This window comes from Neofelis nebulosa, chromosome 2 (assembly GCF_028018385.1).
Source record: "Neofelis nebulosa isolate mNeoNeb1 chromosome 2, mNeoNeb1.pri, whole genome shotgun sequence".
NCBI lineage: Eukaryota > Metazoa > Chordata > Mammalia > Carnivora > Felidae > Neofelis > Neofelis nebulosa.
Window position 1 is genome coordinate 189356175 of NC_080783.1, and position 13299 is coordinate 189369473.

At 37.3% G+C, this 13299-nt stretch overlaps 1 protein-coding gene and 1 long non-coding RNA gene across 6 annotated transcripts in view; one reads left to right on the forward strand and one right to left on the reverse strand.

The window, feature by feature from the left end:
* The window catches only part of FOXJ3 (forkhead box J3), a 151124-nt gene that overhangs the window by 60123 nt on the left and 77702 nt on the right, over window positions 1-13299 (forward strand). For all 4 annotated transcript variants that reach the window (XM_058717817.1, XM_058717818.1, XM_058717815.1 and 1 more), the window contains exon 4: window positions 3715-3789. In XM_058717817.1, coding sequence (XP_058573800.1) covers window positions 3715-3789 — 75 coding nt within the window. The remainder of the gene's footprint in view (window positions 1-3714; window positions 3790-13299) is intronic.
* Window positions 1-13299, reverse strand: part of LOC131504907 (uncharacterized) — a 44047-nt gene that overhangs the window by 29564 nt on the left and 1184 nt on the right. Inside the window, exons 2-3 of one of the 2 annotated variants that reach the window (XR_009258180.1) lie at window positions 6914-7024; window positions 6635-6691 (exon numbers count right to left, since the gene is read on the reverse strand). This is a non-coding gene — a long non-coding RNA (uncharacterized LOC131504907). Of the gene's footprint in view, window positions 1-6634; window positions 6692-6913; window positions 7030-13299 lie in introns of both variants that reach the window. The other variant, XR_009258181.1, reaches the window with a different exon arrangement.

Genomic DNA, 13299 nt, shown 5'->3' on the forward strand with positions numbered 1-13299 from the left:
TTTTTGTGATTTTTTTTTAATGTTTCTTTATTTTTGAGAGAGAGAGAGAGCATGAGCAGGGGAAGGACAGAGAGAGAGGGACACACAGAATCTGAAGCAGGCTTCAGGCTCTGAGCTGTCAACACAGAGCCCAACACAGGGCTCAAACTCACAAACACTGAGATCATGACCTGTGCCAAAGTTGGAAGCTTAACCGACTGATCCAGCCAGGTGCCCCTAACTTGCATAGTTTTTGAGAGTTCTGCTACGATTTTTATTTTTATTGCTCTGTACATCATTTTTTTCCTCTTGTTGCCTTCAAGACATTCTCTTCATTTTGGTTTTCACCATTTTGATCTATAATGAATATATGTGTGTGAATTTTTAATTTCTTCTTCTTGGTGATCTCTGAAATTCTTACATCTGTGATTTGATGTCCTACATGTCTTACAGAGGATTCTTGGCTGTTACTTCTTCACATTTTTCTTCTGCCCCATACTTTTTTTTTTTTCTCCTTCTAGGACTCACAATATATATATTATTCTATAGTTCTTGAAATATCTTGTGTGTGTAAGTTTTATGTACATGTGTGAGTCAATTTGGATCATTTCTGTTGATGTATCCTCAGGATATCTGAGCCTTTCTCTGATTGTGTCCAGTCTACTGATGAACCCATCTTGGGAATTCTTTATTTTTGATCATGTTTTTTTATTCATATCATTTACATTATATATATATATATATATACACACACACACACGTATATATAAATATATAATAAATATATACACAGACACACGTGTGTGTGTATTTTATTTTTTTGAGTAGGCTCCATACCTACTGTGGGGCTTGAACTCATGACACTGAGATCAAGAGTCACATGCTGTACCAGCTGAACCAGCAAGGCACCCCTTTACATTTGACTCTTACAAGTTCCATATCTCTGTAGAATGCACGTTACCACTTTTTCTACTTGGTCCTTGAACATATTAGTCATAGTTATTTTAAATTTCCTGTCTGATAGTTCTAACACCTTTCAGTTGAGTATTGATGATTTTATCTCATGTCAATATGTTTGTTTTTCCTTGCATTTCTAATGTGTCGTATAATTTTTGAGTGCCAGATAATGTGTGTAGAAAAGAGTGGTAGAGATTGAGATAAATGGTATTTATACTTGTAGATGCACAGACTCTTTTTTTTTTCCTCAGGCCATTTGTATGAGAAATTGAATCGATTTGTCAATAGTTGAGTTGGATTTGGGTTTTGTTGTTGGTATCTTTACCTTCAGTATACCATAGATTTTGCATTCCTCTAGCAGTAGGGTTTTACTACCTGTGCTTGGAATGAGGGGCATGGGTGCTGTAGAATTTTCTGTTTTCCTGCTTTCTCTTTAGCTTTTAGTTGTCTCTGCCTACCTTGCTACAAATGGGGGTCTCTCTCCATGCTCCTGTGCCTCCTCTGTCAATATGTCGTTAGTGTGTGTTATTCACTGCTAGGCTTGTGGTAGAGGCTGTGCATTTCCGCTGTCTTGTTGCGTCGCATCGCGTCTCCTCTCCCTCTCCCTGTCCCTCTCCCTCTCCCTGTCCCTCTCCCTCTCCCTGTCCCTCTCCCTCTCCCTCTCCCTGTCCCTCTCCCTCTCCCTCTCCCTCTCCCTCTCCCTCTCCCTGTCCCTGTCCCTGTCCCTGTCCCTCTCCCTCTCCTCAGTGATACCTGTGCCCAATGTGGGGCTTAATCTGCTGGCCTTAAGATCAAGTCATATGCTCTATCCACTGAGCCAGCCAGGCGACCTTCTGTTTTCTTGATTCAGCCTCAGTCTTACTCAGGCCCTTGGACTTAGGTGGGGCTTCTTCACTGTTTCTTTCCTTCAGCCATTCTAGCCTGTATCTGTAGTTGCTTTTGATGTAGGGTCCTGGACCCAAGGTAGTTTCTGACAGTTGTCCCAGGGATAAAAGTGTCTTTGCTTCTATCTTTCCTCTACCAGCCAGCGGTAGATCTTTGCTTGTGTCTTGAGAAGGGTTTTTGTTTCTGTTCTCTCAAAAGCTATCTTTGCCAGAGTCCTGTGAGAAGTTTTGTTGTTCTTACCTCACAGTTAAGGCTTTGGCTTTGTGAAATCTGTCAAACATGGTAGGACTTTGTCTTCCACTTAGAGCTATTACTTCCTGCCTATGCCACTAGGGAGACTTTCTTTGTTCTCCTTTCCTATCCCCATTCTTTTTTTGTGAGCATATAGTAAAGGCCCATGGAGAAGAGCTTGAAGAGTGAGTGGGAACTTCCCTTATATTTGGGGCCCTTGGTACTCTAAACTGACACAATAGCCCTTGGCCTTTCAAATTTTAGCTAGCTTCTTACATGCTTGGATGGTGGCTGCCTCTTTCTCCTATACTCTGCCAAAAGGTGAGACAACTTGTCCCTTTTCTCTTTGGGCTTGTCCTTCTCAGGAATTTAATTTGTTGGTCTGCCTTGTAGCTTTAGCTCCCCAGTGTGGCTCAAAAATAGGGTTTTATTTTTACTTACCCAAGCAGAGGTGGAACTCCCATTCATAAGTTTTCAATTGATGTTTCGATAAGATAGGCTTGAATTTATGTTCTATGGTCATCTTTTAAAAACTTTTTTAATGCCAGTATTACCCTGTGAGAGGGGAATTTTCATATAGGCATTATTGTTAGAGTTCTGAATTTTATGTTAAAAAATAAAATAGACATTATGCCAAAATATGCCTCCTAAAATTCTAAGTAGTGGCTAAATGCAGTTGGAGTCCCTCTCTACCAAATACCTGGCTGTTGTGGAACAAAATTTATGGAATGGATTTGGAGCATTTCATTAAAAAGAAATGGCCTTTGGTTATTTTCTATAAAAATTATGGCACAGTCCTACTTACTCATGAAAAGATTTCCTATTTCACAGATTCTTCAGGTCTTCAAGTGCATTTTCCTGTCATCCAAGATGGTTATTCTTTCTTGCCGCACTGAGGAATGTAGGTGTTCTTGCTAGCCCTCTGTAGCCAGTGTCTTCTCATGTAGTAATCTTCTCATTGTAGTAAGAACCTAATTGGCATTTATACACTCATTTTGTAATGGCACAGTGGAATTTTTTTCAGCATTGATAATTTGAAAATTGGAAAGGTTAACAATTTTTTTCTTTTAATGTTTATTTTTGAGAGAGAGTGTGTGTGCACATGTGCATGAGCAGGGGAGGGGCAGAAAGAGAGGGAGACCCAGAATCTGAAGCAGGCTCCAAGCTCTGAGCTGTCAGCACAGAGCCCGATGCAGGGCTTGAACTCACAAACTCACAAATCATTGATCATGATCTGAGCTGAAGATGGACACTTAACCAACTGAGCCACCCAGGCACCCCCCAGAAAGATTTAAATCTGAAGCTCATTTAAAAAGCTTATTCTACTTGAAATTGTATTCTATGCATAGAGATATTTAGACTCCTGATTCTGTTGTTGTTGTTTTACTTTTTTTTTTGTTAAGTTTATTCTGAGAGAGACCATGCAAGTGGGAGAGGGGCAAAGAGGGAGACAGAGAATCCTAAGCAGCCTCTGTGCTGCTAGCGCAGAGCCTAATGCAGGGCTCAAACTCATGAAAGCATGAGATCATGACCTGAGCTGAAACCAAGAGTTGGACGCTTAACCAACTGAGCCAACCAGGCATCCCCTGATTCTGTTTTTAAAGATGGGATTTGGTTTTTTGGATTTCCAATGACCCTGTGGCTTCTCTTCTTTAATTTCAGAACTCCATACGACATAATCTGTCACTGAACAAGTGTTTCCTTAAAGTGCCTCGATCAAAGGATGACCCCGGAAAGGTAGGATTCATTATCTTAAGATAAAATAATTGGATTCTTCATTATATCTGTTATCACGTTTGTATCTGAGTAATGTCTTTTATATATAGAGAAACAGAATTGGAATGAGAGCACTCAAGAACATGCCTAGTTCATTGATTAGGAACCTTCCTGATCCTTTTTCACTTCACCCTACCTCATCCCCATTTTAATTGGTAATCTTCAAGGACCAACTAGGCAGAGACAGCATTCTTTTTAAGCAGTCAAAGTTAGCTAGTGTAGAGCTGGTCTTCTGTTAAAGTTTAGTACTTCTAATCTTGTTTCTCTTTGGTTATTAAGTACTGTATATTAATTTAAATTTGGTTTTTGAACTGCTTGTCAGGAACCACAGTTTGTTATTTATTGCATGTAGGAGGTAGATTTGGTAGATCTTGACAACACATGGAAGTAATTCTTACCCTGAAATAAAATTGTATGTTCCTTGTTTTCTTAGTTGCTGTTTTTTTCTTTGCATTCCATTTATATCCTGCCACCAGTACACTTTTAGTATTTTATCTACAGAGACTTCTCCTCTTTTTGGTTTTAATAGTCATATTAACTGCAGTGTTCCCTGAACTTGGTACTAGTTACTTGGCTTCTAAACCTCAGAGTACTCTGTTAGACCATAATTTCATTGTCATGATAAATTATTAGATTAGGACTTTGAGAGAGTGTATCTGTTGGCAAACGTGCATTGTTGTTTGGCTGGAACCAGCCGGTGTTTTAAGCTAACCATCCCTGAAAGAATGTTTCTAAAATTTTAGTAAGCCTGGTTATGTTACCACCCTGCTTAAAAGTACTCCCTGTGTCTTGGAGATGTTCCCTTGTGTTGTCAAATACCCTTTATGCTTTTCCTTGATCTGCCTTTCTAGCTATGATTCTCGTTCAAGACCCACTGTGAGGAACTACTTAAAGTTTCTCATGCCTTTCATATGATCTTCTCTTGCTGCACAAACTCTCTTTCTCTGCTTACCTGGCCTACTCCTTGGGTCTTTTAAGATTGAGCTACAGCATTACTTCTCTGAAGCTTTTCGTTTCCACGTACTTCAGCTGAGTTTGTTGTTCCCTCTTGATTTCCTATTACTTTGTCATCATTGCAGTAGCTTCTGACTGTTCGATTCTTGGGTTTACTACCTACAATGTATAGTAACTTTCACAAAGTAGCCAGTGCTGTCTTTCAAAAATGTTAAGCTAATCACATGTTTTCTGTGTTTAAAATCTTCATTGTTTATCTACTGTCCTTAGATTAAAGTCTAAACTTATGAGGGTAGGGAATCATGTATATTGTGCACTTTTTAGCTCCAGTTGCTTGGACAGTAGCTGGTGGCACTGAGGGAGGACACACTCTTGTTGAATGAATGAATGTATTGTATCCTCTTCTAGATGGTTAATTTCTTGAGGTTAGAGATGGAGAGTTACTCATTTTCACTATAAAGCAGGCACTCTTAAAAAATGGATGTTTTCTATAGCACCTTCTGTGACCTGCCCCATTAAGTTGGTTCTCAGTAAGATTGAATAAATTATTATTATAGTCTGGTTATTTGGTCCAATTTATTATTTGTCTGTGTTCATAATTCTCCAAGGTTTTGTTTCTTTTCTTTAAAGCAGGCTTATTTGTAAAAAAACAATAATAATAATGAATTGTAACTTTTTATATTTGCTTCATTACAATTTTGGGGGGCAGTGAGTATATATGAATCTCAATGAAAATGTTCTTAAGAGTTTAGAGATTATTTTATTAGAGTTCTTTGAGGGCACTAATTGGATTTTATAAATATTTGGTTCAGATTTAATTTTTACATGAGGTTTAAATCATTAAAAAAATAAACCAACACACCTGAGTGCTTTACTATATTATGTACTAAGTCTTAACCAGTTGGAGATCTATTTTAAAAAGCTTGTGCTGTCAGGTTTTCTTTTGTGCAGAACCTAAAACTTTTCTCCACCTTTAATTAAATAGTGTCATGGATAAGGCAGATGTAGAAAACATATGTTACTCTTCAACTATTCTTTTTGAATCAGAATTGTCTTAACATGCAACCAAAACAAAATGCAGAAATAAATAGAATCCTGAGAAGTTAATAACAGATTTCAACTTTTACCATTAGTCTCCAGTTTTAAAGTTTGTTTTAATCAAAATGCATCATTGTTATCATTGATTTGGGTCACAATAGTAAATACCATACATTTAATCTTATAAAGTACAGTATATTAATAATAGATACATTTTTTTTCCAGTTTCAAGGTGAGATTTAAATACCCATTGTTCTTACTTATTTTGGTCAGAAGTAAATGTTGTAAATCTCACCTTATAAAATTTATATGAATCAAATCATTTTAATTTTTGATATCAAAATATGATTTTTGTTTAAAAATCCCATTGCCTAAAACACATTTTGAAAAACTTCAGATCTAGCCCATTTGATAGAAGAGGAAACTCAGGCCAGTAAACGAAGAATGACTTGTCCAGGTTTAGTGTGGAATAAGAGCCCAATTGGCCAGACTTACTTGCAGTCACAGTAACCCAACTACAGACCAACTGAAGGGACTAAACATCTACAGGATGAGCTGGAGCCTGGTTCTACCACAAATGTCTCTTTACATCCCTTAGTTCTGCTAACTTCTCTGATGGCTTCTTTTTTCATCCCAGTTAATGGCAGAGATGACCATCAGCAGCTTCTGGCTTCTATTCTCCTAGTTTATTCTGGCTTCTGTTCTACTAGTTTACTAACCCTTAGCAGAAGGGGGGTGTTTGGTGTCCTCCCCCACCGAGTCACCTGGAATAGAGCAAACATCTTAGAACGCCTGCTGAGCAAGCAAAACATACCTGGTTTCTTGGCTCCTTGTTTCTTAGACTAATGCTTTTTCTGCTGTACCAATCTTCCTTGAGAGGGAGACCAAAATGTTAGTTAAGTTTTGGTACTTATGAATTGTTTTTTCTTTTTGTATTACAGTGTTTCCTGGCATTTGAGGAGCTTTTCCAAAACCACCCTCACCACAGTGGGAGAAAACCATTGAGCCAAGGTGGGGTGGGAGTAGTTTTCGGTCTTGGGTATGGGGTGGACTTTAACCCCTTAGGATTTTACTAGCTGCTGCCATGACTCACATTGGGTCCAAGAGGTAGAGGTAGAAGTAGTGTGTCCAGCGTCTTTTTCCCTCTATTTTCATTTGTATGGCTTCCTGTTCAGTGGATTACCGGAGAGATATGAAGGCCGACCTAAACTTGGAAGAGTGTCGATGAATTACAGATATTTTTATATGACTATTTATTCCTGATTCACTTCTTCATTTTCTAGAAATCTTTGTCATAAAAGCCCTTAATATTTGAATCTCTCCCATGTACATTAATGAGCTGACATTGATTTTCCTATGTTCCCTTAAACTAATTTCAAATAGCCACATTATACTTTCTTTAAAAAGAAACACAAAATGAAATTACATTTTGCAGCCATAACTCTGTCTTTTGTGGGACAGATTTCTATTTTCTCTCCCCCAACCCCCTTTAAAGTTTATTGATTTATTTTGAGACAGAGCAAGTGGGGGAGGGGCAGAGAGAGAATTTCAAGTAGGCTCCATGCTGTCAGTGCAGAGTCTAATGTGGGGCTCGAATTCTCATGTATGGTAAGATTATGACCTGAGCCGAAACCAAGGGTGGGACACTTAACCGACTGAGCCACCCAGGTGTCCCTCTTTTCCCTTGATTACAACCATGTTTCTGTATGTTTTAGTCCATCTCCATTTTTTTAAAAATTATTTCTGCCTTTTATCTCTTCTCTTTTCATTAGCTTTATTTTCTGTATTTTTGTCTGTTTTTTTAATCTAATTGTTGTTGTTGTTAAAGTCTTCTTATCCTGCCTTTTATTCACACATGCCTCTTAATTAACTTAAAGGAAGGTAAATATTTTCACATTATGGGAAAACAGAGCCTATCAGCTAAATTTACTTAAAAAAAAACAGTCTTTCTTTGCTTTCTACCTTCATCATTTCTCAACCCTTTTCCCTCTTCTCCAACTCAGAAAAATGGTACTTTGATTTTAAAGGAAATGAAAGATAATAGGAAGTGGTTTCAGTAATTGCATAATTAATTAGCAATAGTGGGTTCTAATAGAACTGAGGTGATAGCTAAGAATATCCCGTGAAGGTCACCTGTCTGTTCTGTTCTGGGAAAGATAACTTCAGTGAATTCATAGTAAGAAGAGCTTTTTGGGGCTGGTGGAGGTGATGCTTTTTCTGGCCCGGGGATGGGAAAGTTGTAAAGGCTTCGTGGCTGTGAATATCGGAGTCTCCTGGTTGGTGAGGAAACAACAAACTCAGCTGCTAGAAAATGAACTTTTGGAAGTTCTGAGACTGTAATTTTTTTCTATTGTCCTCTGTCATGATATGGAGACCATGGCTTAGTTGACTGATCTCTTGTTTTCAAAGGGTATTCTTTTTTTGGCCTTATTAGTATTGTGTTGTATTTATTTATAAATTGTCTCTTATTTGTTGGTATCCTGTTTTGGTCACTTTATTTGTTAAAAGATGTAGAAAAAAATGGAGAGGTTTGAAAGTACATAAGATACAACATTAAGGGATTTAACAGTGTTGTAGCAATCACAGGTGCGTACCGTAAAGAAGGAAGATACGAGTGTAATTTTAATACTAATCTTAAAGTAGGTGTATGATTTTTGTGAAGAAGAAGTTAACTTCTTATCTTTGTCTTTGTGTAAAACCAAACAGGAAATAGGCTTTAAAGACAAAAGCAAGAGTTTGGTTAGACAAAAATAAGGGCATCTTATTTATTTGATTGAAAAAAAACACTGGTAGGGTTCCAAGGGATGTTTTAGAGTTTGCCACTTCTGAAGCATTTTAAGGATAGATGAAATTCTTAATCTTTGTGGTTTTAACTCATGGTAGGTAAGAGCCCCACTTGAAGGCTGAGAACAGGACCTGATCAAGTTGAGCTGAGGGACTAGTGAGAACAAAGTTGGGATAGAATCAGGAGTTAAGGGAATTAATGTAAGTACAGTAGTCACCCCTTATCTGCAGGGGATATATTCCAAGACCCCCAGTGGATGCCTGAAACCGTGGATAGTACAGAGGCTCTATACTATGTCTTTTTCCTATACATACATACCTATGATAAAATTTAATTTACAAATTAGGCACAGTAAGAGATTAACAATAATAACTAATGGTAAAATATTAACAATTTTTAGAATATACTATGATAAAAATTATGTGAATGTCATGCCCCCCACAAATATCTTATTATCATCTATTCCCCCTTGTTCTTGTGATGATTGTGAGATGATAAAATGCCTGCCTGCCTGATGGGATGAAGAGAGGTGAATGATGTAGGTATTGTGGTATGTCGCACTGGGCTACTCTTGTCCTTCTGACGATGTTAGAGGGAGGGTCATCTGCTTCTGGACCATAGTTGTGACAAACTGCAGAATGTGAAACTGGGGATAGGGGAGGGACTAGTGTACTCTTATGAGGTCCAAGAATGACAAAAAGGACTGGTACCATGAGTGCATTTTAAGGCAAAGGTGGATTATGAATGTAAGACTGTTCATTAGACAAACCACGATTAGAAAGCCCAGAGTGAGCACAGCATTTGAAGAGGTTTGAAAGATTGAGTGAAGTAAGAGATATGAGGGTCATATTCAGAGAGAGAGAGAGAGCGCATTGCAGAAATCGACAGAAGTGCTGCCATAGAGCCTTGACAGTATACTTAGGGCAGTTTAGAGTGGCCTTTTATTTGCACCATACCATATTCTCTCTTCTCTTTTTAAGGGTGGGAGGTAACATTTTGTTGTTGCTGGCCTCCTGTTTTCTGTATCTAAACTACTTTAAAAAATAGTATTTTGGGGCGCCTGGGTGGCGCAGTCGGTTAAGCGTCCGACTTCAGCCAGGTCACGATCTCGCGGTCCGTGAGTTCGAGCCCCGCGTCAGGCTCTGGGCTGATGGCTCCGAGCCTGGAGCCTGTTTCCGATTCTGTGTCTCCCTCTCTCTCTGCCCCTCCCCCGTTCATGCTCTGTCTCTCTCTGTCCCAAAAATAAATTTAAAAAACGTTGAAAAAAAAAAAATTAAAAAAAAAAAATAGTATTTTGCCAACAAATTAATTAAAAAAATTATATATGGTAAAATTTTCTTTTTGGTGTATAATTCTAGTTGTTTTGACAAATGGATACAATTTAACCAACACTATCATCAAGCTGTGGAATATTATTGTCCGTTGGTAGTCAGCCCTTTCCTCCACTCCCAGGTCACTATTGATCTGTTTTCTGTCCCTGTAATTTTGCCTTTTCCAGAAGTTCATATAAGTGAGACTCATAAAGTAGGTAGCCTTTTGAGTCTGGCTTCTTTCACTTAGCATTAGACATTTGAGTTCCATCTGTGTTGTTGTATTAGCAGTTCATTCTGTTTTATTGTATATATTCCATTGTTTAGATTTACCACATTTAATCACCATTTGAAGAACATGTGGGTTGTTGCCAGCCATAATTTCATTTGACCATCAAATTCTTTTCTTTTAGGCTTAGACTCAATAATTAATTTGGCAAATACTAAGATACAGGACAATGTTGAATTAATCTAAACTAATAACCTGTAATAGTCATACTAAACTGCTTTGTGGGTTATATTAAATATAGGTGAGCATTCTGTCTCTTGCAAATCAGTTGTGATACAGTAAACTTTATTTATTTCCAGCTTAAGAAATTAATTTCCAAAAGGACTAAGGGCACTGATGATTTAAAAACAAGATATGGCCAACTATTAATCACTTACTAGAGCATATTATTTTTAAGTATCCTTAACATTTAAGGATATACTATAATTGATATGCTAATTATATATTTTTAATTCAGTGATTAGGGGTAAATTCCTTAACAGTCTTTCCTGAGCAACACTTAGCTTAATTTGATAATCAATATATTTAAAAGTAATAAAAACCTTCACTTGTTCAGCAAGAGTATTCCAGGGAACTGAGCTGGCATCAGGATAATTTTTGTCCATACATTCATTTAGCCACGCTACCTGCCATTGAGTGCCTCCTGTGTATTCGACTGCTTATAGTCTGTTTTTGTGGTCTGAGTAGAATGACTGTTTAACTTCTGGTCCAAACTAGAGACTGCTAAGAATGAAAGGGGGCACTATTCGTAATTATGCTTAGGAAACAGGTATAAACCAAGACAAACTGGGAAGTATGTTCACTCTGTATGGTACATGCAACTGCTGTACCATGGAACTATGGGCAGTTACCAGGCAGTTACCAGCATCCTAAGATGTTAGAAGGTAAACAAAACAAAACAAAACTTTTAAACTGATTTGCAAATCTAAACTGGGAGAGAAATAAAACATTGAGACAAAATATGAAGTATAAAGCCAAAGAAGTCAGGGACAAAAAGCATCCAGTATTGTGTCTGAGGCTCTTGATGATGTGCGTTGAGAGATGAGGATGAGCAGAGAATAGTCTGTGATGATTCACTTTACCAGCGAACCATGTATATACTTGGCAGTAGGGTTCGTTAAAACATAAAATTCACAGATTTAGCCATTTGGAATGGTTAGCAATTTATGATAGGGACTGTTTTCCCCAGGAGTATGAAATAAATAGTAACTTCTTATGTTTATATTTAATCAGATAATGGCATTAAAAAATATTTTATTAAAAAAATTGTTTTAATGTTTACATATTTCTGAGAGAGAGAGAGAGAGACACAGAGAGAGAGAGAGAGACAGAGCATGAGCGGGGGAGGGGCAGAGAGAGAGGGAGACACAGAATCCGAAGCAGGTTCCAGGCTCTGAGCTGTCAACACGGAACTCGACACAGGGTTCAAGCGCCCAACCTACTGAGCCACCCAGGCACCCCAAAAAGATTTTTTTTAAGTGATCTCTACACCTAACTTGGGACTCGAACTCACAACCCTGAGATCAAGAGTTGCACGCTTTTCCAAGTGAGCCAGCCATTTACCCCATGTGGGATATCTTGAAGTTGGCAGTTGATTGTTTTTGGAAGATGTGTTCAAAGCTGTACAATTCTAGTTTGTGATCTTTGGGATTTTGCACACTAAGACATTGCAGTTTTCTCCCTCAGGAGGACATTAACCTGCTGTACCAGAATTGTTGACATGAATTAATAACAATTCTACATCTGTATACTACTTTACAGATTAGGGAGTTACTTATAGGTATTATCTCAATCTTTACAATAAACCCCAGTTTTAGATGGTGATCTTTAAGCCCATGGTAGAGTTTTCCATAGAAGATTAGTTTTTGTAAGTGTCACATAATGGAACTTCACGTAGATGAAATCATTCAGTATACAGTTGATCCTTGAAAACACAGATCCACTTATACATGGAATTTTTCAAGAAATAAAGTACTTTAAGTGTATTTTGTTTTTCTTACATTTGTTTTAAACATTGTTTTCCTCTAGCTTACTCTATTGTAAGAATACAGCGTATAATACATATAACACAAAATGTGTTAATTAACTTTATGTTATCAGTAAGCCTTCTTCTGGTCAACAGTAGGCTATTAGTTAAGGTATGGGAGAGTCAAAAGTTAAATTTTGATGAACATGCCCCAAAGCATGTTCTCAGGGCAACTGTATTTTCTGTTTATGTCTGACTTCTTTCAGTAATGTCTGTGATGCTATTGCATATGTCACTTTTTGTTTATTATTGCTAAGTAGTATTCCATTTATTCATGGATCTGTTGATGGACATTTGGGTAGTTTTCATTTTGGGACTATTAAGAACAGGCTACTAAGAAATTCTTGTACAAGTTTTCTGTGGACATGTGCTTTCATTTCTCTAGAATAATACAGTATTTCTGTGTCAAAGGGCAGGTGGAAGAGTAACTTCATAAGAAACTGCCAAATCCTTTTCTGTAGTAGTTGTGTATTTTAAATTCCCAATAGCAGTGCATGAGAATTTCAGATGCTCCACATCCTGGTCAACAGGTGGTGTCAGCTATCTCTTTAGTTTAGCCATGTTGGGGGGTATGAGGTGGTATCTTGTTAATGGTTTTATTTTGAATTTTTTATGTTGAGCATCTTTCCATGTGCCTACTGGTCATTTGTATATTCTCTTCTCAAGGTTCCTTTAAAGTCTTTTGCCCTTTTTTTTTCTTTTTAAAATTTGGTTGTCATTATTACTGAGCTGTAGGAGGGTTTTGTTGTTTTTTAATGTATTCTGGATACGTTTTTTCTTAGATTTAAATTTTGTAAATATTTTTTCAGACTGGTTTGCCTTTGTTTTTATAATAGTGTCTTAAAACGAGTAGACATTTTGGCCTTTGATAAAGTCTAATTTACCAATTTTTAATTTAATGATTAGTGACTTTTGCGTTGAGGAAATCAGCCAAGGCCATAATGATATTATCCTCTATTTTCTTTTGTAGATCTTACATTTTTTTAATTTTAATTTTAAAATTAAAATTTTAATTTTTTAAATTTTATAAAGTAATCTCTATGCCCAGCATGGGACTTGAACTCAGGAC